Source organism: Alexandromys fortis, unplaced genomic scaffold (assembly GCF_014885135.2).
Source record: "Alexandromys fortis isolate MF-2015 unplaced genomic scaffold, M_Fortis_MF-2015_v1.1 scaffold_106, whole genome shotgun sequence".
Lineage (NCBI taxonomy): Eukaryota > Metazoa > Chordata > Mammalia > Rodentia > Cricetidae > Alexandromys > Alexandromys fortis.
The window spans coordinates 1,803,983-1,826,914 of record NW_026067980.1 but is presented as its reverse complement, the minus strand read 5'-3'; the positions used below and the strand labels follow the sequence as shown (position 1 = coordinate 1,826,914).

The window sequence follows — 22,932 nt, the reverse complement described above, 5'->3', positions numbered from 1 at the left end:
TTTTTTTTTTTTTTTTTTTTTTTAGTTGAAGCTGTGCTGCAGGGCAGGGGGTAGGACACTGCCTTCCCGAGCTCTGGCGGGCAGATTTTTAACTATCTTTTTTATTTTAACTTGTAAATCATAAAATTAGGAGAATTTTTGAATCCTTTCCTCTGTTTTATAGACTGTGTGAGGTTAAGTTTGTTCTCTAAACTTATTTTTGTTTCTGTCTTCTAGCCCCAGCTGGGTTGATTAGCTGTCTACTGTGCGTACCTGGCTACTCAATCTCAGTGGTAACTTGGTGATCCTTGGGCCAAAAGTCATTTTTCCTTTATCTTTTCTATTCATTTAGCAAGCAATAAAAATTGCAATTTTGTGTCTATCACGCTTATAGATTTTCAATAACTCTGTCATTGTTTCTGCTCCATTCTCATTTAAGTTACCAACATATATAACTGAATACCTTATTCTTATCCCATATATATAACTTATTATAAAATTTTACTCCCGATTTAAGTTTTGTCCCACTTTTCTACAGTTTTTTCTCTATTTTACATCTCTGTTTCTGAACACTCACTACTCACATATCCACCGATTTCTTCTTACGGGCTCCTCACATCTGTTCACCTCTTCCTTGCTTTTTGGGGTGCGCAGATCAGCCTCACATTCTCCTCCGTCCTTTTTCCCATTTCTCTTTGGGTTCAGCGGACAGCATTCACGGTCTTTCATCTTGTCCTTTTTCTGGCTTTTCACAGAGTTCGGTGGTCAGCACCATGTTGTCTTTTTTGTACTTCTTGTTTTTTCTCCAGCATTCCTCTCGGGATTCAGTGGCCAACACCACGTTTCTCTTTAATCTCGGGGTTTAGTGGTTTCCCACATTGGGCGCCATTATGTTAGAGCCCATGTGGCTCCAACACAGATAACTCTTTTCTTTAACTGGACTGGTAAGGAGTCGCGAGGAATAATCAGACACAGCTTACAGGGTCATCATGAAAGGGCATCTCAGGCTTCTTCTCTCCTGAAGATCTCCTTCGTTTATTATCCAAACAGCTTATATACCATCACATAAATTGAGGGGGGGGGGATACATTAGATTCGTCTCCTAGGTAACCAGGTGAATGGCCTTTTGTGTCCACATCTACCTGTCTGCTGAGTATGCTAGCTGTCAGGTAGGCCTGAATTAGCATCTCTATAAGATATCCTCCAAATTACAAAGGAAGGAGCACCAAAATCCTGACCATTGTTAGGCAGAGACAGCTTGTCTATAGAGCTACACGACCCCCTTGGATGGGGTCTATGGCTTTGTCGCCTGGCTGCCACACCATACAGAAATATGGGCCTACAAGATTTAAAAAGGAGATATGTGAATTAGCACATGAAAACCTCAACATCTTTATTCCTCAAAGAAGCACAAATTAAGAGCACAGTAAAATGCCAGTAGCATCCAGTAGGAAGGCTGAAATGAAAGACTGACAACTCTCCTAAATTGCTAATGGGTGTGCAAACTGGTACAATAACTTTGGAAAGATGACTTGGCAACTTCACACATGTATACTTAGATGTACTCAATAATCCCACTGCTAGGCATCTGCCCAGAGAAGGAGAATGCATGTCACAAAAAGACTTCCACATGAATGTTTTTAGCAGCTTTATTCACAAAAGTCCACTTAACTAAAGCAAATCAAATTTCCACCAACTGTCGAAAAGATAACTTTTAACATGTTCAAACATTGTTGGGGGAAAAAAACCATTTCAGCACCAGATGTAAGCCAGGTTTATGGACTCTCTGAGTTTGAGGAGGGAACAAGATTAGAGGAGGCAGGAGAGAGGAGCTAATATGAGTCTGATAAGAATCCATGGTTAGTTCAGGCTCTGGCAGGCAGAGTAAAGATGGAGAAAGACCAAGTCAGAAGGGAAACAATTCAGAAGGGAGCCGTCCTTATAAGGGCAGCAGTATAGAACTGACAGGGGCAGAAGGCGGCAGGATGGAGGGGGCGGGATTTATGAAAGGGGGCTGAAATAGCAATCTTGCCAGGGAGAGGATTTCAATAGCATAGGAATGGAGATACAGGGAGGGCGGAAGAGAGGGGTAAATGCCATAGGACAGACAGAATCTCAATCTGAAGACATCCCCAGGGCATCAAGACTTGTCAGAGAGATGCCCAGGATTAGTGGACAGGTATCCTTTTCCACACTGATGGGGGAGCACAGGAGGGCGTGACTTTTGTATTGAGCTCCATCGGGTCAGAGCCAGAGCAGGCAGCTTGGAGAGGATACTAACCTGAAAGATAGTGACTAGAGGAGGTAGAGGAGGAAATGGCTGGAGAGGCAGACTCTGAACTTTGTAGTCAAACATGGTGGGTGCAGGAGTCAGAAGAAGCAAGTGATTTGCACCCAGGAGGGCCAAATCAACAGTTTGGTCAGAAGAGGCATTAGGGTGGGACCCAATGTTTCTTCTCGCTTCTGCACTAGATGTAAGTGTGGGTGCAGTGAAACAACCAAATCAGACCACACGATGGGTGCAGAGAAACGTTTATTGAAAATATCAGACTGCTGCATGGCTATCTCTCGTGTGATAGAGAACAGCCAGTGATGAAGAGCTGTGGTTCCGGCGAGCTGGCTGCAACAGCCTGGAACTAGCACAGGGCTCTTGTCTGCAGGAGGCTTGCTCTAGTTAACAGGGAACTAGATGCCCTTTCCGGAGGTAGGCGGCTGCGGGGAGGGGTGTGCAGCTAAGGGAAGCAATGGCTTTTCTTGACAAACAGAAACCCACTTTATAAGGTTTCTGAGGAATGCTGATTTCAAGTAACAATCCTTTTGTTTACCTGGCCAGAGTCCAGCCTGAGCTGGACCTAGACTGTCAATTTGGGGGTTGGGACCTAATAGAAAAATATAAACTGTATGGTTTAATTTATATGGAGTAAAATAATACGCAAACTAATCTCTTGATCCTCCTAATGACTGCCTCTGGTGGCACTGACTAGAAGAGGGCGTGAGGTGTATTTTCTGAGATGACTGAAAGGTTATTTATTTTAATGTGGATGGTGATTACACGAGGATATACAATTTATCAAAAATCAAGGGCTAGAGATGGGGCTCAGCAGTGAAGAGCACTAGCTGCTCTTGGGCAGGACAAGGGTTTGAGTTCCAGTTATCCATATGGCAGCTCACAACTGTCTGTAACTCCACTCCTAGGGAATCTGATGCTCTCTTCTGGCCTCTGAGGGCACTGCACATACATGGTTCACAGACATATATACAGGCAAAACAATAAAATAAAAATAAATCTTTGAAAAATTCATCCAACTGTACACTTAAGAGGTTCATTTTATAGTATTCAGGTTACATTTATTTAAAAAGCATATTGGGGAAAATCAACTAGAAAGACAATCCAAGTGAGCATTGGTTTCTGGGAGGCAGAGAGGAAGAGGGAACATGATATAAGGAAGAGGGCCTTTATGTTTTATATTGTCAGGATTTTAGATCATGTCATTTATTATTTTAAAAAGTAATTTAAAAAAGATTAAAAACTAGGAAAAACAAGCAGCTATAAATTTGAGGCTAGACGCAGAAGTACTTGTCTAACAAAAGCTGTAAGACACATAGGGCAGAGAGGGCCTTAATACTCACAAGACAGAAATAGTGCACACAAAGACTGTCTTTCTGAAGAAAGTCTCCTAGTTTTTCAGGATCACCAGGTTCTTGAAGGCATAGCAGGCAAACTGGAAGAGTAAACATTAAGAATAAAGGCTTGATTCAAGTTGATATTAAGAACAGAAAAGTGGCCAGAGGGTCGTTGGGCACACCTTTAATCCCAGCACTTGGGAGGAAGAGGCAGTCGGATCTCTGAGTTCGAGGCTAGCCTGGTCTACAAGAGCTAGTTCTAGGATAGGCTCCAAAGCAAAGCTACAGAGAAACCCTGTCTCAAAAAAAAAAAAAAAAAAAAAAAAAAACCAGAAAAGTGGGCCTAACCATCTAAGTGTCTAGAGGCTCCTACTTTCAAAGGGTTTTTGAAAACACCCTAAGTTGGAAGCGCATTTACTAGGTGTAGCCTATGGAGCACTATAGCTTAGAAGCACAGTACACTGCAAATAGTTGGTTGTTTTCTTTTACTGGGCTTACCAGGAGCTGTGCCTTGCTGCCACTGCCCAACACTGCAAGAGAATACTATACTAGATATCATTAGCTTAGGAAGCCATCAAGACCCCAAACATGAAGTACGGTTTCTATTGATGCGCGTCACTTTTGCATTACCTTAATGCAAAAACAAAGCAGAAGTTAAAGCACTGTAGCCAGGGAGCATCTCTCCCGGGAACAGGGGAATTCTGGCAAGGACAGAGGTTAATTCTTGTTAGGTATCAGGCCTTGATATAATTTTGGTCACACTGTAAGCATAAGCTGAGACTAACACTTTATACTGTTTTGTTCTCAACTGGCTTTAACTAAGTTCTTTCTTGAACTTCAGATATGAAACTTTAAAACTACAGACACTGAATTCTTTTCTTTCCTTCCTCCTCCTCCTCCTCCTCCTCCCCCTCCCCTTCCTCCTCCNTGAATTCTTTTCTTTCCTTCCTCCTCCTCCTCCTCCTCCTCCCCCTCCCCTTCCTCCTCCTCCTCCTCCTCCTTCTTTTTTTTTTTTTTTTTTTGGTTTTTTGAGACAAGGTTTCTCTGTCTAACAGTCCTTGCTGTCCTGGAACTAGCTCTTGTAGACCAGGCTGGGCTTGAACTCATGGAGATCCACCTGCTTCTGCCCCCAAGTACACCACCACCACCCAGAGTCAGACACTGAATTCTTTAGGATCTTAATCTCAAGAGAATCTGGGGAAGAAGTAGGGGTTGATAATGAAAGGAGCGAGTTCACTGCCCCATTGGAGTGGCCTTCTTTGCTGAAGGCTGGAAGCAACTGAACATCATCTCATTTCTCTTACCAGGGCCCGAACATAGCATCTTCGGGGTGACCTTCTTAGTCCTGGCAGCTCTTCTATGTAAGAAAAAAAAAGTGTAAGACCACTTGGATGATGCTACTGACAAGCCTTCTGACTTTCCCTTAAAATGCCACTATAATCTGATTAGGGACCAAATTCTCTAAAGGCTTTTCATATTTCGTTTTTAAAGTATAAAATATACTAAACTATTTGAGGATAGTGTGTATACTGCCTGGGTTGAACGAACTCAAGAGTAACCTTCCTTTTATTTTCTTCTGTAGTTACCCACAGCACTGAAATGAGGCTGAAGTCGACTGTTTCCCAGCGGTAGGCACTATCTTTGGTACTTTACCATGAATTAGTTCAACAAATCTGCAGAGCATTCTACCAAGGGAGTACTATTATAAAGCATGCTTTTGAGATGAGTAAATTGAGGCATGTGATTTCTCAGGCCTTGCAGTTAACAAACAGTATAGGTGTGATAGAGATTTAAGTAGTAACGGTCCCACAGTTGTCACTGCCACTGGGGACAGCACTGGGAAGGCGGGGAGGGTTACTTTTTTGGGGTGGGGGACGACTGGTGTATGCTTTGATACTGTCTAACCCTAGCCAAAGGGAACAGACAATGCAACATGTATCAATGGCCACTGCAATTTCCCCCAACTCTTCCAGGTCACCTACTCTACCTCAATATTGGACATTCCTTCGTTTCTTTTACAGTCTTCATTTGCTTCTTTCTTTCCTTCCTATCTAGAATTCTTCTGTACTATTATGAAGACAGCACAGGTTTTTCCAGCTATAAATATAAATAAGGTAGATTAGCAATTTGATTTTACATTTGGTTATCAAGTTCATCAAGATCAAAGCAATAGTGCACTTTTCAACTCATTCAATAAAAGGGGTATATCCAATATTAATGCCAGTAACAGCCAAAAAGATTAAAGCGCGCCAAGAACCATTCTAGGCACTTACCACACACGGAGGCACAATTATCACCCTTATTTTCAAGTTGAGGAGACTGAGGTACAGTGAGATAAACATCTTGGCCAAGGTCAGAATCAGTGATCCAAAGTGAGACTTGAAGTTAAACGGTTCTGTTTTAAACTAAGTGCATGGGACAACACTCAAGAAAAATGTACCTTCTGTACCCAAGTGTGGGTGCCTTTTCTACCCAGTTAGGTACCATAGCTCTTTCCTAGCAAAAGGGCTCTGAGACTTGGACGCTTACAAGCCACGACTCCATCTAGTTGAGGGAGAAGTAACAGTAAAGACCACCCCCTTGGCTCTCATCCACTTTACCAGGTTAAGCTGGCCATTGAGGTTTGGCCTGCCCATCCTTGTCTAGATGTAACCTGAGTAAAATGCCACCCACTCCTGTCATCAGTGTAAAAAGGCTACAAAGTTATCCAGGTTTCACTGGTCATTACAAAGTCTCCAGAGGATTACGAGGATAAGCGGTCAGGGGAGTCACCCCACGAAGGGCTATGTCTAGTAAGGGGAAGGAGGGTAACATTTCTTAGAGTTCAGTGAATTAGGTCATTCTAGAGCCATACTATACTTCATGACCCAAAGCCTCAAGTCAAGACTGGGGCTAATAAATATCTTCACGAACGCCTAACTATTGGATATAAATGCTAGCTACTACAAGGCATTGAAACTTCAGGCTAGGTTTGCCCAACACAGGAGATGCAGTTACAGAGTTGACATCGGTTTATTTTCTTACTAAACGTGGACAGGCTGGAGTGAGATGTAACTCTAGCCTTGCTATTTCCCTGGGGCGTGGGGGGGGGGGGGTCTACTTTAACCACTTCATAGTTGTTGACGCTAAACCCAACCGTGTTAGAATAGATATAAACCTTGAGACTTCAGTCCTTTGCATCGCTGGACCACGACGTTACTTGAGTAGAAGTCTGTGCACACTGGTAGTTGTAAAATGGGACAATCTTCAAAAACAGTTGAGGATTGATGTGGTAAAAACAAGCTGCTCAGTCCGTGACTTCCTAATCCGGCGGATGCTCTCTCAAAACGCTTACCAAATTGTTTCACCGTTTAAAAAGTTTGGGTAAATGCTTGCTGAGAAAATTAAACTCATAGTAACGTGTTCGGTCCCGCCGCCGCAAGAATAAACGATTTATTTGGAAAATACGTGTCGGTGTGGCCACAACCGTCCCCCGAAGGTAACAGCCAGAAGAGGGGCTCAAGGAGCATTCCGCGCATGCCAATCCAGGCTCAGGTCACGCCTGCCGGGCAGCTGGTTCGGGGCCAGGCTGGAGGTTGCTTCCGCCTCTCGCTCCCCACGAAAGCTACGAGTCACCACTGCCAGCCCAGGCTGCCCACCCAGCTGTCGCCGAGGGCGCCGCTGTCCCGGAGCTTTATTCGTTGACACAAGCCGTGGTAGCTACTTCACGGGCGGCCGCCCCGCGTGGTGACTGCGCTGTCGGAGGAGACGAACGCGCTAACGGGGGCTGGGTCACGTGGACGATGTGGCTCGCGGAGACCTCAGCGTTGCGGACAGTTGTCAAAACGAGCACCGCTAACGGCCGCGCGCCAGACCCTGACCGCACGCGCATGCTCGCCTCAGTGCGCATGCTCGCTTCTGTGCGCGCGAGCCCGCCTCTACGGGTCTGCGGGCGGAAGGCCAGTCCCGGGCCAGAGTCGTCGCGTGGTGATGACGTCACGGCCACGGCGCGGGCCAGTGACGCGGCGCGGCCCGTTGTCTGTGTGGGGCTGAGGAGCCCCGAGTGCAGTGGGCGCTCCCACTGGGAGCGGCGTGGGGTTGGCAGGGCCTGGACATGGCGCTGAGGGGCCGCTCCGCGGGAAGATGAATAAGGGCTGGCTGGAGCTGGAGAGTGACCCGGGTACGGAGGGGCCCCGGCGGGCCGGGGGCTGGGGAGGCCGGATGGGCCCCGGACGCTCCTGCCTGACAATCCCTCCTCCTCTTGTCCCACCCAGGCCTCTTCACCCTCCTGGTGGAAGATTTCGGTAAGAGCAGCCTCTGACCATTGGGACCTGGCTGTTAGGGGGCGTGTGGGGTGCCCCCTGAGTTCTCCCTGCAGAGCCTGGGGCTGCCTTGCCGACTTCTTCTTTCCTGATCATAGGTGTCAAAGGGGTGCAAGTGGAGGAGATCTATGATCTTCAGAGTAAATGCCAGGGGTGAGTGGCTGGGCCCTTACCTGGGGGGGGGGGCGGCTGGGAGAGGGCAGTGGAATAGTACCCCTTCAAGGGAGGCAGTAGTAGTATAAAATGTCGCCTAAGAAAACTTCGCTCTTTGTGGGTGTCCTCCTTGGACTTTTGTTTTTGTGTTTAATTCCCAGTCTTCCCTCAGCGCTTCCCCTCCAGGAAGTAGTAACCCACCTTTTAACCCTAACCACTCTTGGAGTACATACAGTTCGGCTGCCTTTTCTGGTGTTGCAGCTAGAAGCCTCTGGCTGCACAGCGCCTTTTTTTTTTTTTTAAATAAGTGTACAGTCCGTTAATTACATGACCACGTGTGCTGTGCACACAGAATTTGCCCTGACCAGGAGTGGTGCTGTGCCCATTTAATCCCAGGTCTCGGAAGGCAGAGGCAGGCAGATGTCTTGACTTTGAGGCCAGCCTAAGCTACATAGTGAGACTATGTCTCCAAACTAAACGAAGTTGTCCTGCATTGATTGGTTGGTGTGACATGGCCCTTTTCAGGGACCTAAACTCGGGTTCTGGTTTTGGTGATGTGTAGAATAGAGGAGCTTGCTGACAGGAATGATCCGAGAAGTCCGCTTTTATTTCCTAGACTAAGTGAAGGGACTGGTTCAGAAGTCCATACGCTTCCCCGGTTTGGGGCTTGAGGCTAAGGTCCACAAATGAGAGCTGGTGCGGACTCCTCATCAGAGTTTCCACCTTGCTGCACCCTGGACCACCGGTTCCAGATTTCCTTCTCTTGCCCAGACTTCATAATGTGACTGAGTGGGCTTTCAGAGCATGAAGCTCACACTTGACTGCCTGGGAGAGGTTTCTGGGTGTGACGTCTCAGGCTCGTGTTGGATTCAGTCTTGATAAGAGAGAGGGGCTCAGAGCACTAGGCCCCCACCCCCAGTGCAGACTCAGGGAGAGAAAGAAGGGGATGCTGACTGCCACCTGCCTCTTCCTTCTCTAGGCCTGTATATGGATTTATCTTCCTGTTCAAATGGATCGAAGAACGCAGGTCCCGCCGCAAGGTTTCTACATTCGTGGATGAGACATCTGTGATTGATGACGATATTGTCAATAACATGTTCTTTGCCCACCAGGTCTGCTGAATTCTGAGCTAGTTCAAAGGGCAGGATGCTGGTTTTTGTTTTTGGTTGTTAATTGGTTTTGCGTGGAAAGTGACAGTGGGGGAAGCAGGAAGAAGAGCAGGACTGGTACCAGGAGTAGTTGTTGTGGAAACCCCATGGCAAACCAGAACTAGCTCTTTTTCATTGGAGGAAATACCTTTAGAGTAGATGGTATCTCAGGATATTCTCTGCGTCCCTAGATACTTGGTACTTAGTTGGTTTGTGTTGTATGAGGAAAGTCTGAGTGAGACAAAGGAAACCAATGAGGGTTGCTGGCATCTTTTTGTAGTCTTCTCAGTGAATGTGGGCTTGGGGAAGCTTACGGTAAAAAGTGTGCGAGGGGTATATGAGTGACTATTTTTGATTTACAGCTGATTCCCAACTCTTGCGCCACTCATGCCTTGCTGAGCGTGCTCCTGAACTGCAGCAGTGTGGATCTGGGGCCCACCCTGAGTCGAATGAAGGATTTCACCAAAGGCTTCAGCCCAGAGGTATGCTGTAGTGCCTTAAATCACGGCTCACAAACAGAGCCTTTGGTAATGCTACTACATGAGATTTGGTACTGTTCGGCCATTTCTTTTTCAAATGATAATATCTATTTGACTCATAAGTTTTGTGGAAGGTGGTTGGTTTTAGACTTTGCTGTTAAGAAGGAGATGATAATAGGGAAGGAGAAACTCAAGTCACCCACGTCAGGACTTTTTCTCCTGTAACTTTTTGTAGCAGGCTGTGTTGCTCTCCAGTAGTCACTGATTACTGTGCAAAGCCAGTATGGCCCCTCCCTTTGGGAGGTCCTGTGCGCTCATCTGCCACCACTAGCCCTTTAGGAAAGTTACCTGTGCTGCTTGAGATTCTTGGAATGCCTCTAAGCCTGCTCTCTGGAACTCTGCCCTCACCCAGAGGCTCACTTAAGAATCTGTTTGCATGTAGTCTTATTTTCTTCTTAGAGCAAAGGATACGCGATTGGAAATGCTCCTGAGCTGGCCAAGGCACATAATAGCCATGCCAGGTAGGTGAGAGCTGTAGTTGCTGATATGGGGGAGGGGCAGCGGAGGATGTCTCTTACTTTGTCCTTTTCCAGGCCAGAACCACGTCATCTTCCCGAGAAGCAGAATGGCCTCAGTGCAGTGCGGACCATGGAGGCTTTCCATTTCGTCAGCTACGTGCCTATCACAGGGCGGCTCTTTGAGTTGGATGGGTTGAAAGTCTACCCTATTGATCACGGTAGGCATCCTGAGGAAGTGGCTTGCTTGATTTGTCATGCTTCCTTCTGGTTATCTGGGTCTCAGGGCCCTTAGGTTCTTGAGACTCAGTAGTATGAACTGGGTGGGTACCAAAGACATCTAACTGACCAAGACTTAATCTTGCTCCAAGTTACATGACCAGCTTGTACCTGGCTCAGCCACAGTAATCTGTTTTCCTTGTTATCCCTGGTCACACCATCTCAGGATTGCCTACCTGCTGATTCCTCATCTTGTTCTCTCCTAGGGCCCTGGGGAGAGGATGAGGAGTGGACCGATAAAGCCCGGCGGGTCATCATGGAACGAATTGGCCTCGCTACTGCAGGGTAAAGACCCTCAGTTTGCCCTGTTGTACCCTTCTGGAACTGTGTCTCCTTTAGGAGGGAAAGAGAGGTGCCAGATGCTCTGTAAATTGTAAGGCCATGTGGTGTATCTGGCAAGATCAGGCTTGGGTCTTGGGTTTCCAATCCCTTGTCTTCCTACCTAGGCTGCCTGTGGCCTGCTCTGGGCTGGGCTAGAGGAAGGGCAAGCCTTGCGGGGTGGCTGGGTGGCACAAGTGTGCTAATTCACTTCCTGACAGGCCCCTCACATAGTTCATGGAAGGTACATCTCAGGTTTCTGAGTATGTGACTGGCTGCTGCCTGCCTATAGGATTAGAGCCTGTACCTTCAACTACAAGATACTTGCCTTAGTCTGTTGGCATGGCCGGGGTAGAGACTGCTCTGACAGCTTTCACTGTGACTACAGGGAACCATACCATGACATCCGCTTCAACCTGATGGCTGTGGTACCTGACCGCAGGATCAAGTATGAGGCCAGGTTACATGTATTGAAGGTGAACCGACAAACAGTCCTGGAGGCCCTGCAGCAGGTGAGCGGGTCTCCTGCCTCGCCAGGCCAGCCATACACTCCGTTCCCTGTCTCTCTAACACTGTAGTGTCTGTCTCTAATTCCCAGTTCATGGTATCTTGTAGATTCAGGGTTAACTGACCATTTCTTTCCTTTGCAGGGGTGGCAAAACTTAGGGGGGGAAGCTTCTAAAAAGAAGTGTGGTTTGACCTTTTTATCTTCTAGCAAATAAATGAGTAGGGTCAGAGCCCTTAGCTGTCTGAGATGGAAACCTGGCTCTACCCCTTCTCCTCTAAGCTTTGAGTTGTGTTTTAAGCTGATTAGAGTAACACAGCCGGAGCTGATTCAGACCCACAAATCTCAAGAGTCACAACTGTCCGAGGAGACCAAGCCAGCAAGCAGCAAGTCCCCCCTCAGGCTGGAGGCAGGCAGGGCCCCAGCGGCTTCTGAGTGCACTCACACAGGTACTTGAGGGACTTGGGGCCTCAGCCATTTGGATAGCTTGACATGGGAGGCCCAAGCACTTTAAGAAAGTACTTGGGCAGTGGTGTAGGGGCTTCAGCAGGAGGTCTGAAATTCCCCCTCAAAACACTGAGGGAGAGTAGAGTGAGTTTTTCTGAAAGGACACCTGTAGGGTAAGGGACTGTCATGACCTTAGACCCCTGCCCCTCCATATTGCCCCTATCCTCCTCCCTCACCCCCCAGTATATTCTCTAAAGGCTGCCTTTCTTGTTGCCTTGTTTTTTCTCTATCTCATTGTGGAACCATGACTTAGAGCTTAGTGGCCTGTCCTGTTAGCCGCCTTCACTGGGGAAACAACTGTCACTAGACTGGGGAGACTGCTGTAAAGTTCTCTTAAGGATCCACCTGAATGTCCTGTCTACTCTGCCATGTCTCAGATGGTGCAGAGGAGGTGGCTGGTTCATGCCCACAAGTTCCGACCCACAGTCCTCCCAGCAAATCTAAGCTGGTGGTGAAGCCTCCAGGGAGTCTCAATGGGGTTCCCCCAAACCCTGCCCCTATTGTTCAGCGACTGCCAGCCTTTCTAGACAATCACAATTATGCCAAATCGCCTATGCAGGTAAGATGAAAGCACCTTGGCAAGTTTTCTTATGAGAGGCAACAGTGTTGGGTCCCCGGTAATTATTCTTTGACTCTGCTTGGGCCTTGATGACTGTTCTCTGACACTCATAGTCCCCACCATAGCACAATAGCATGGCCTTAAGGTGGCCAAGAGAGCTCCTTTGGCTTTAAATCCATATTGTGAGCTATACATTAGGTGCTTAGTTCTTGGTTCTATATGGGATGGTTTCTCCTGGTAACAAAAGCATATGGCAGGGCATCCTGTTTCTTTTAGAAGTACTTTGCACAGCTGAGAGCCAAGTTACCTTCTTCCCTAGCTGCAATGCCCAGTTTAGGTGAGTAGCCTTCCTCGATACTGTGCTTGTCTGCCCTAGGAGGAGGAAGACCTGGCGGCCGGTGTGGGCCGCAGCCGCGGTCCGGTCCGACCACCCCAACAGTACTCTGATGATGAAGATGACTATGAGGATGATGAGGATGAGGTGCAGAACACCAGCTCTGCCATCAGGTCAGTCCCAGCTCCAAAACACTTTGGGTGCCTTGGGTCCTGTTCTGTGTATTCCACCCTGTATCTGAGAAAGCATTTCCACAGAGAACACTAGGCACTTAGAGAATGCAAGACCTTGGAGGAGGCTAGGAGGCTAGCCTGAAGGGCAAAACCCCAAGTCTTCAGGAACTTGTGGTGGGTTTAGGGGGGAAGTAAGTATCTTACCATATATCAAGACATGTCTTGTTGAGGTGATCGTTTAGCTGGACCTCAAAGACTTGGGGTAGCAGAAGAGGTTGGAGAGATGGTCTGTTAAATAGGATAGCATTGGAAGATTAGAAGTGAGCTAGCTAGAATAGAGGAAGTCCTTTGAGGCCTGTCTGTACTGTGGCACTTAGGGTGCCATTGCTGGGTCAGATTGCTTGGACCAAGTGTAGGAGCTTCCAGATTGGCCTGGGGAGAAGAGGATATATTTGAGCCATTCTGGACACTGCTGGGTGTGGTCACTTGGTCCATTCCCTCTTTTTACCTCTTATTGGACCCCACAGATACAAGCGGAAGGGGACAGGGAAGCCAGGATCGTTGAGCAATTCTTCAGATGGGCAACTGTCAGTGCTGCAGCCCAACACCATCAATGTCTTAACTGAGAAGCTTCAGGAGTCTCAGAAAGACCTTTCAATTCCTCTGTCCATCAAGACTAGCAGTGGGGCTGGGAGTCCAGCTGTGGCTGTGCCCACACACTCGCAGCCTTCACCCACTCCTAGCAATGAGAGCACGGACACAGCCTCTGAGATTGGCAGTGCTTTCAACTCACCCTTGCGCTCGCCCATCCGCTCGGCTAACCCCACACGGCCCTCTAGCCCTGTCACCTCTCACATCTCCAAGGTGCTCTTTGGAGAGGATGACAGCCTTCTGCGTGTTGACTGCATACGCTACAACCGTGCTGTCCGTGACCTGGGTCCTGTCATTAGCACAGGCCTGTTGCACCTTGCTGAAGATGGTGTACTGAGTCCCTTGGCACTCACAGGTGGGCCTTGGGTGCCTCACTGACCACTAGGTGTGCCCGAGGAGAAGCGGGGAGGTGGGCAGGTGACTACTAAAGTATCATGTACTCTGATGCATCTTTTTATGTCCTCTCCCAGAGGGTGGGAAGGGTTCCTCACCTTCTACCAGATCAAGCCAAGGCAACCAGGGGTCCAGCAGCCTAGAGGAGAAGGAGGTGGTGGAAGCCACAGATAGCAGAGACAAGTCTGTGCTGAACAGGCCCAGTGAGCCCTTGAGTGGAGAGAAGTACTCACCTAAGGTGAGTCTCAGCTTTCTTTTCATAGTAGAGGCCACACTGCCTAGGTACTGGGTCCTTTTTTTAGAGATGGGATTTCTCTTATGTAGGAGCTTTTGTTGTCCTCAAACTTGCTTTGTAGACAAAGCTGGCCTTGAACTCACAAAGATCTGCCTGCTGTGATTAAAGGCGTGAGCCACCATGCCCAGCTGGTATTGGGTTCTTAATTGGAATTTTGTTGTGAAAGTTGGTGGCTAGAGCCAGCCAGGTGCCCGATAGCCTTTTTGGGTTGGGTGGCCTCAATAACCCCTTGGACTATGGCTGTACACCCTTGCTTCTAGTTGCTTTTTGGTAATGGAGCTTTGGTGCCAGTCAGACCCTTAAGGTACAATGTTGGGTTCTGACAGGAGCTGCTAGCACTACTAAAGTGTGTGGAAGCTGAGATTGCAAACTATGAGGCTTGTCTCAAGGAGGAAGTGGAGAAAAGGAAGAAGTTCAAGGTGAGTGATCCCTCTACTGCCTGTCCTTCTGTCTTCTTCCAAGGAGAGCTCTGAGGAGCTCTGGTGCCCTCATGTACTTTCTTTCCTACAGATTGATGACCAGCGAAGGACCCACAACTATGACGAGTTTATCTGTACTTTCATTTCCATGTTGGCTCAGGAAGGTGAGGGGGCGTCTATAGTGTCTTCATTGTCCTCCCCTGCTGAGTATCATGTCCCTCAGCTCCCCATGCACACCCCGCAAGAATTCTTTTGAGGCTGATCAGACTAAAGCACATGGAACCTGGAAGCCAGCCACCTACTTAGGAGTTTCTGCTTTCCACAGGTATGCTGGCCAACCTAGTGGAACAGAACATCTCAGTGCGGCGCCGCCAAGGGGTCAGCATCGGTCGGCTTCACAAACAGCGGAAGCCTGACCGGCGGAAACGCTCTCGCCCCTACAAGGCCAAACGACAGTGAGGACCTCTGGCCCTAACTGCAGCCTCTCTTGCCACAAAGCCCTTACCAGGGCCCTCCCTGCCCCACTCTTCTTTTCCCAGTATTAATGAATAGTTCAGTGAGGGCCCAGGTCCTGGGAGTGGGAATGAGCTGTGTGTCCTGCATTGTGCTCTGGGGCCTGGCAGGGCAAGTCAACCCCATGATGCACAGGAAGCAGCAGTTGGAATTAGAGGGTGCTATGGCCTCCACAACCATCCATGGAGCAGCAGGATATACATTTTACCTATTGGAAATGTCTGTTTTTTTGGGGGCTCCTGCCCTTCTTGCCACTATATTATCATGGCCAGCTTTCTGACTCTGCTTTCTCTCCCAGCAGCTGTCATCCTGCTGGGGATGACACCAGGGTTCCAGCTGGGAAATTGAGAAGGCCTTGGCCCTGGTGCTTTAGCTCCAGCTACTAACCTGTCCTTGTTGTGAATTCCTCTTGGGAGAGAGCCAAACTCAGGGACCAGGAATGGGCATGGGGTGTCTTAGTAGGATGCACAGCCTACCGGGGTCCCACAGCTATAGCGGAGAGAAGTGTTGAATTGTCCCAGTGGCATGCAGACTGTTCTGGTTCCATCTACACTTGCTAATTCTGTCAAAGCAAGGCTCTGGGGCTCTTTGCCTTTAGTGTTGTGGCCCTGACTATGGGCCGACCTTGGCCTCCTAATCTCTGTCTCTGGGGTCAGATGAGCCTCTACCTAAGCCCCTCAGTATTACCATGTCTCCCTCCTCTTAGGGATATCAGAGACAGGGCTGCTTGAACGAAGCTGGCACTACTCAGTTCTCCTTACTGTGTCAGCTTCCTTGGCCTCTTGCAGGGTACTCAGGGTAGGGGACAGGGTCAAGATGGGTTAGAACTCCTGTTTTCCTATAGGGCTTGATGACAGTGGGTCATAAGCTCAGCACTGTTTCAAGCTCCAGCCCCAAACAGCTTTGTGTTCTGCTTGATTAGGTGATTCAAGCAGGCCCTTTTCTGTAGATCGTGACTGTGGGGGAGATGGTGCGGCAGCCCTGCCCTGCAGTCCTGCCCTGCAGTTCTGTAAATACTGGTCAGTGAGTGAATAAAAGTGTGCCGAGATGGCCCTCTGCTTGCCGTCCTGAGGTCTGTGGGCGGGCTAGGGGACTGAGACTGCGGCCCCGAAGCTCTGCTGATAGCCAGGAATGACTGTGATGGTAGGCTTGGGGTGGTGTTTCAGATGGGCTGTGGACAAGGTAGGGTACTGAGGTGAGAATGCTTGGCTCTCACCAGATCTGATGGCTTTGAATCTGAAAAGGTCCTGGGGCTCTGCACCAAGAGCTGCCTGTAGATCTAACCGGTGAATTCTTGGAGAGGAACTGGGACCTGAGAGGTTGCATGTCTCAATGTCTCATCCCTTATTGCGTTTGGGCAGGTACAACAGGCCAGAGCTGCCTCGTGCCCACCCCCCCTCCCCCATCCCTTACTGACAATTCTCTGCTGTTGACTGCTATATCCCTGTTCCCCTACAGTGGTCCTGTAGATGAGGCCTCATGTACACAGCCAAGGCACAACGGGACTTGCTGAAACACTTTAATGGCCCTGGCCCTTCTATCTGGGTCTAGTAATCCAGGGCACAGATGAGGGCTACACCACGCTTTATCCAGTGTCGCTGAGGCTTGTTGGTAGGGATCTCCACAGCAATAACATAGTTGGTTGAGTGGCCTGTGGTTGATAATGTTCCTGAAGCAGGCAAGAAAGAGGGACGGTTAGGTTCTACTCTTTCACCACTGGGTTAGGGGGGAAGAACATGAACAATGAGTTTGACAGACTTGAGTTGGGAATAGGAAGGGACCAGGGCCCAAAAGTCAGGCTCCTTGGTGACTTGATCTGATGAGGGCTCAGGCCTCCCTAGAGTTAAGGCACTGAGGATGGAGTTGCTACCACCACTATATTCCCTGTTTTCTTTCTCTGAGCCCCTGGTGGAAGTTGGGCCCATAGACTCCTAGGATGCATGATAGATTACTAAGGAGGGCAAGCAAGCAGGGAATTACTGAACTCTGCACTGGCCCAGACTTCCATCAGCTCTCCCAGGCAGCTATCCTGGGTCTGTGTAAACTGACTAGACTTTTACCTGTAGTATGGATGGCCTGCTTGGGTTGCCTTACCAGCGCGGGTCAGAGTCTTGTAGATGGGGCACAGGTAGAAGTCCTGGGTCTCAACCTTTCGGTTGGCTACTGGCATGAGCCAGATAACAGCCATCTCTGTATACAGCTCTTTGGGCCGTGACTCAGCCAGCCGGAAATCCAATGGGTCCCAGCGAGCACCTTCCAGGAACAGTCCATGAATATAGCACCCTGTTTGAGGCCTTTCGCCAATTTCTGATGGGGTCCTGGACAACACCTGTGGTGGGCACACAGACACCCACATTGAAGCAAGGTTAAGATTTGTATCAGAAGGCACAAATTCCCTCTTGAAAGCTGCTGTCTGCCTATCACCTATCTGCCATTTTAGTCTGTGACCTGTCATCTGCCCTTCCCCTCTGAATATCTCTGGGGCTCTTTGGGTCTTTTCATCTCCTATTCAGGATTGCTTCAAATTTAGGGAATTATGACTGTAGTGCACCACCCCCTCTTGTGTTCAGACCTTGAAATCAAAGGCGATAGTGTCAATAGAAATGACGAACTTTCGGGCAAAGTTCTGCAGTGTGCCCGTTAGGAAAGCTTGAGGGAAGAAGAAGCCGCTGATCCAGAAGACAGGGGGGATGCCATTTTCGATCCAAGACTGTATAAAGTTCAGGCGCTGTAGCAGGTCCATGATCCATGAAGCCAGTGGTTTGAGTGATGGGTAGGCCTTGGTTTTCCAGAGCTCGGGCACAGCGTTGTTGTACAGGCTGGTGGACATCAGCTCCAGCTCTAAGGACATTACCACTAGTCCCTTGAGTGCCTTGAGCATGTCACTAAGTGTCTGCGTGATCACCACTAGGAGCTTGTTGTACCTGTAGGGTCAGGGCAAGGTATTAGTGGGCTGGGGTTCTGTGGCATTCTCTGTGCCCTTCCATCTGTGCCCATAGACAATGACAGAATACAAGTTAAATGTGGAACTGGGTGAGGCATTCTGGGTACAATCCCAGCTCTGGCCCTTAGTAAATATGTCAATTACTTAAGACAGTCAATCTTAGGCCTTAGTTTATTCATCTATAAAATGAAAATAAGCAGCCAAATTAGAAGACAGATATTTAGTTAGCACTTAGCACGACAGCTGGCTAATAGCAATACCTGTTGTTATTCTTTATTTATTATTTTGGTTTTTCGAGACAGGGTTTCTCTGTGGTTTTGGAGCCTGTCCTGGAACTAGCTCTTGTAGACCAGGCTGGTCTTGAACTCACAGAGATCTGCCTGCCTCTGCCTCCACCGCCCGGCCCCACCTGTTATTATTCTTATTATAGCACAGTAGCCCTTGACTGGTTGGCTAAGGTGTGGCAAGAAATTACCTAATGACTTCTTGTACCAGCACTGTGTTCATTGACTCCTCATATAGCACAGGGTATTTGCTTATCACCTCTTCTAAGGGAACAGGCTCAGGAATCTGGAACAGAATGTCCTCAGCCACATCTTTTACTAACTGCAGGGAACAAAAAGATGAGAGGACTGAACTGGCCACCTCGAAGAGTTTACTCGCAGGTGCAGGCAGGATGGGGCAGTCTGGCCTTGTCCAGACCTTGACCCTTTCCCTCCACTACTACCCACCTCCTCCCTGCTCTGGCCACCCACTGAGGATGATTTGGGCTGCAACTGGAGAATGGCACCAAATAGAGCAAAAGTCTCATTCTGGGCAAAGGTAATGTTGGCATTGTCATGCAAACCGAAGATCTCAGGCATGTCATTGAGTGGAAGGCTCTTGATGTAGGAGAGATAGCCCTAGGAAGCAAGAGGGCCGAAACTGAAGGCCTTGGCTTGTTCTCGCCAGCCTTTGGAGTCACGGTCACCCTCCCCAGTTCACCTTCCTGTTGTTTCCAGAACTGCAATGGTCTCTGTGATGCTGTACTGTGGTTCTTGCTTTCCTCTCAGCCATTTATTGCCATATCCCTCTACTTGTTTCTGTAGCTGCTCAAACCTGACATGCTCCCTCTTGCTCACCCACCCCAACTTCAGTTCAGGATACTTCCCCCATCACCCTAGAAGTATGTCCTCAGGGAGTGTCTCTACCCCACACATAGCCTACATGACCACCCACTAGGTGTGACTGCCTCTGCTGTGGGTGGGATTTTCATAGAAAGGTATTCTGGAAGGCAGGGCTATACCTCATTTCTCCTGTGCCCTTTTGCGTCAGGGTTCTATGGGGCCCCAGGAGCCCCGCTGGCCCCCTCCTGTGGACTCACATTGAGGTCGTAGGTAGGTGGGATCTGGTGGTAGATGCCGGAGGCACTGTAACTGTGCTCAGAAGAGAGCACAGCAGGGTTGTAGAAATCTTCTAGGATGTTCATGACACAGCGACGGTCCCAGTCATCAGTCACACGACCGCCATAGTTGATCTCCCCGGCAGTGTACTTGAGAACCTGTGTGGTGGGTGGGTAAGGGTCCTTAGTAAAAGTGCCCAAGTCAGTGGCCCCCAACCTGCCCCCTGCCTACCTTATAGGGGATGTCATCATATTCATCTAGGAACATCTTGAGCTGGCTGATGCAGATGCGCAGGTCTCCATCTGTGAACTCATAAGGGATGTTGAAGCCCAGGGGCCCAAATTTACGGCGTTCAAGTGCATTCCCATGGAACAAGCACAGAGATAGCAGCAGTGACTTGAACTCCACAACCTGTAGGACAGAAAGGGACAGGGTCATAAGAGGAAGGGGTGGGACAGGTAGGTGGGAGCTTAGAATGTACCTCACTTAAAAAATAGAAAATTATTTTTAATTATGTGTATGGGTATATGGGTATGTGCACATGAGTGCTGTTGCTCACAGAGGCCAAAGGTGTCAAATCCCCATGGAGCTAGAGCCCCAGGTCATTGTCAACTGCCTGGTGTGGATGCTGGGCTTGAACTAAGTCCTCTGGAAGAGCTGCCAGTGCTCTTAGCCCCTGAGCCATCACCTTTTGACAGGAGTGGAGGAAGTCATCACTGAGACTGTTGTAGGACTTGAGCAGGTTAGCTTTGACACCACGTGGTGGTTCAATAGTCATTTTGGAGCCATTTTGCAGGATGGACACTGGGAACTTGTTGCTGGGCAGGCTGGTGAGCCATAGACGGAAGTCCCGATGTACCTGGTGGTCACAGCACCTCATAAACACAAAGACCTCAGTGAAGGTTCCTTCCTATCCAGAAACACCCTCTTGCTCTGACTTACTCCTTCCCTGAGTTGGTTAGGATATACGGCTATGTGGACAACTGGCTAAGAACAGGACTTAGCAAACTCTAGGGTCACCATTCTGTGCTGGGTAGCCTTAGGGAAGTCACCAACCCCCTGAGACTCAGGATTTGGAGGGACAATAATAATCTAGTTAATAATCCAGAATAGTCAGTCATGGGTGGCCCACACTTTTAATTCCAGCACTTGGGAAGCAGAGGCAGGTGGTTCTTAGTTTGAGACCAGCCTGGCCTACAGAGTGAGTTTCAGGACAGCCATGGCTGTCCTGTCTTAAAAAACAAAGACAAACAACAGCAGAAGTCCAGATTAATCTATTGCATCGTGATAGACATGCTTTCCATCTGGGTTTGGGCTGCATGCTTTGTGGGACTGTCTCATTTAAGCAGCCTCAGTCGTTGATGGGTGGTTTATTACTCCTTTCACTGAGAAGGACCCAATGACAGCACAGTGCACCTTGTCAGGATTGATGTGCTCGATGAGACGCTCCAGGGCTGGCATCCAGCTTGGTGCCAAATGGCAGTTCTGAAAGAAGACCCACTTGCCCCTCTCTATGGAGCTGCGCATCATGGCTTCTGCCCGAGGGCCCTAGAGAACAGGAACATTGAGTAGGTGACCGCTGCTCATCCTCCCCAGCCTGCTCCTCCTCTGCCTTACCCTTACCTGCCCCTGGCCCAGGGAGATGGCAGAGAGCTTCTTGGAGAACTTCATTTCTTCTGCAAATTTGTAGAGGTCAGCAGCCGGGTCAGTGCCGGGTGACAGCACAAAGATGAGGGGGGTCGTGGAGTTGGACTCTTTGAACACCGCAGACAGATTGGCTGTCTGGAAGGACGGGGAGATATGCTGAGACCACATGGGGTTGATAGGAGGGTTCAGGGCAAGGGTTCCTGGAGCAGTTCCAGAAGGGCCTTCTGAGTCCTAGAACGTCCCTATTCAAGAGTTCTAGCCTGGACAGGGCTGGAAGGTAGTCCTCAAGGCCATCATATCCTTGAGACCCTGGAGACCAGCACTTGCCTGGGGCTCAATGAAACGGGGTTCCAGGTGGTTGGCCACAAAGTCCTGCATGGCATTAGTAACCTTGTCCCCACGCAGGCAACGGAGAATAAGCAGCTTCTGGAAATCATCCAGGTATGTGTCCCAGATGCCAGGCAAGAGCTCCCTGCAACAAAGCCCACATCTCCCTGAGAGCCAGCCCATGTGAAGCCACTGGCCCATGAACTTTGCCAGAAGGTGGGGTTTCCCAGGACAACAGGGCTAGAGGCACAGGGAGACATTCCCATGGATGCAAGGCAGTACTAGGTAATATTTCAGATAAGGCCTCTGGGCAAGCCTGTTCCTGGGGTCTTCTCTTGTGTTCCTGGTAGCCTAGTCTGGGATCCAGCTCACCGGTGAGGCTCAGCACTGTCAAAGATGGCCTGGAATTCTTGGAGGTGCTTCGCGAAATCAGATGAGAATGTGGCAAAAGCTGGCAGGTTTGAAAGTGCCAAGATGTCTCTCCAGGCCCTGTCCGATAGCCAGTGTGGTGCCGGGTTTTCAGTCATGGTCTGGATGGAGCCTCCAGACAGGAGGTAGCGCCACTCAGCCTAGCAGAGTACAGGTCAGGTTGGTGCCTACACCCTGTAGCCAGCTCCTTTGTGTCCTTAGGCCTCTCACCCGAAAAACTGGGTTACTCCTAGTGTCTACTCTTCTGTCCTTTCTTGGCTATGAGGCCCATGAGAGCTCCTGACTAAACAAGTGTGGGAGGCTCAGAACAGTTTGTCCCTGGGACAATCTCTGCTCAGCAGCACATTTAAGGCTCTTAGAAGGCCCGTGTTTGCTGGACGATGGTGGCGCACACCTTTAATCCCAGCACTTGGGAGGCAGAGGCAAGTGGATCTCTGTGAATTCGAGGTCAACCTGGTCTACAAGAGCTAGTTCCAGGACAGGCTCCAAAGCTACAGAGAGACCCCGTCTCAAAAAACAAAGCAAAATAAAACAAAAAAAACTAGTGTTCAGAGCATCATTTGGGCCATAATAACCCAGAATTCCCTGTTGTGTTTAAGCAAGGAATTGTGCTTCCAAAGACCTTTGTCCCCTTTACTTGTGCTATGCCTTTATTCCTGGCTTTCCTGTAATACCTATGCTGAGTTCTCATGCTCACAATAGAGTAACCCTCAGACAGACAGGCCCTGAGCCACCTGACAGCTTCTGCACCTGGTTGATCTTGCCCTCATTCATCATAATACGGGCACACAGCAGGAAGGCGAACATGAGCTTGTGCTTCTCAAAGAGGCTGCGGCAGACATTGCTATAGAGGCTGTAGGTTAGGTAGCGGTTGATGTTGCTGATACGCTTCTTCAGGTTGTCTACGGGGTAGGAGAGGCGGTGACAGAGCATGGGGAAATTGGAGAGAGAATATCAGGGTCTAGCCCAGCCTCAGAAGTCTCCCAGCAGCGATCAGGGTACTCTGTGCATCTCCCTAGACAGCTAGTGTTTCCAGAAAAGGGCTCTAAGTAGGGTAG

The 22,932-nt window shown here is 49.0% G+C and overlaps 3 protein-coding genes across 5 annotated transcripts in view; 1 reads left to right on the top strand and 2 right to left on the bottom strand.

Annotated features, from left to right (window-relative positions):
- Phf7 (PHD finger protein 7) overlaps window positions 1-6,908 on the bottom strand; it is a 12,450-nt gene extending 5,542 nt beyond the window's left edge. The window contains exons 1-4 of one of the 2 annotated variants that reach the window (XM_050158263.1): window positions 6,761-6,908; window positions 5,591-5,700; window positions 4,908-4,960; window positions 3,610-3,701 (exon numbers count right to left, since the gene is read on the bottom strand). In XM_050158263.1, coding sequence (XP_050014220.1) covers window positions 3,610-3,701; window positions 4,908-4,960; window positions 5,591-5,631 — 186 coding nt within the window. In that variant the 5' untranslated portion in view covers window positions 5,632-5,700; window positions 6,761-6,908. The other variant, XM_050158264.1, reaches the window with a different exon arrangement.
- A 705-nt stretch (window positions 6,909-7,613) lies between these two features.
- Window positions 7,614-16,197, top strand: Bap1 (BRCA1 associated deubiquitinase 1). Its single transcript, XM_050158262.1, has 17 exons — window positions 7,614-7,762; window positions 7,857-7,886; window positions 8,003-8,057; window positions 9,037-9,169; window positions 9,568-9,687; window positions 10,144-10,205; window positions 10,278-10,420; window positions 10,685-10,763; window positions 11,185-11,308; window positions 11,603-11,750; window positions 12,186-12,367; window positions 12,744-12,874; window positions 13,402-13,880; window positions 13,996-14,156; window positions 14,540-14,632; window positions 14,724-14,796; window positions 14,958-16,197. Exons 1-17 carry the CDS (start codon window positions 7,726-7,728, stop codon window positions 15,089-15,091), a joined length of 2,184 nt encoding a protein of 727 aa, XP_050014219.1. The 5' UTR covers window positions 7,614-7,725; the 3' UTR covers window positions 15,092-16,197.
- A 150-nt stretch (window positions 16,198-16,347) lies between these two features.
- Dnah1 (dynein axonemal heavy chain 1) overlaps window positions 16,348-22,932 on the bottom strand; it is a 61,251-nt gene continuing 54,666 nt past the window's right edge. Inside the window, exons 66-78 of one of the 2 annotated variants that reach the window (XM_050158260.1) lie at window positions 22,625-22,776; window positions 21,818-22,014; window positions 21,442-21,590; window positions 21,095-21,249; window positions 20,888-21,019; window positions 20,160-20,330; window positions 19,703-19,882; window positions 19,453-19,629; window positions 18,821-18,991; window positions 18,565-18,695; window positions 17,718-18,069; window positions 17,240-17,474; window positions 16,348-16,814 (exon numbers count right to left, since the gene is read on the bottom strand). In XM_050158260.1, coding sequence (XP_050014217.1) covers window positions 16,693-16,814; window positions 17,240-17,474; window positions 17,718-18,069; window positions 18,565-18,695; window positions 18,821-18,991; window positions 19,453-19,629; window positions 19,703-19,882; window positions 20,160-20,330; window positions 20,888-21,019; window positions 21,095-21,249; window positions 21,442-21,590; window positions 21,818-22,014; window positions 22,625-22,776 — 2,324 coding nt within the window. In that variant the 3' untranslated portion in view covers window positions 16,348-16,692. Of the gene's footprint in view, window positions 16,815-17,239; window positions 17,475-17,717; window positions 18,070-18,564; window positions 18,696-18,820; window positions 18,992-19,452; window positions 19,630-19,702; window positions 19,883-20,159; window positions 20,331-20,887; window positions 21,020-21,094; window positions 21,250-21,441; window positions 21,591-21,817; window positions 22,015-22,624; window positions 22,777-22,932 lie in introns of those variants that run through there. The other variant, XM_050158261.1, reaches the window with a different exon arrangement.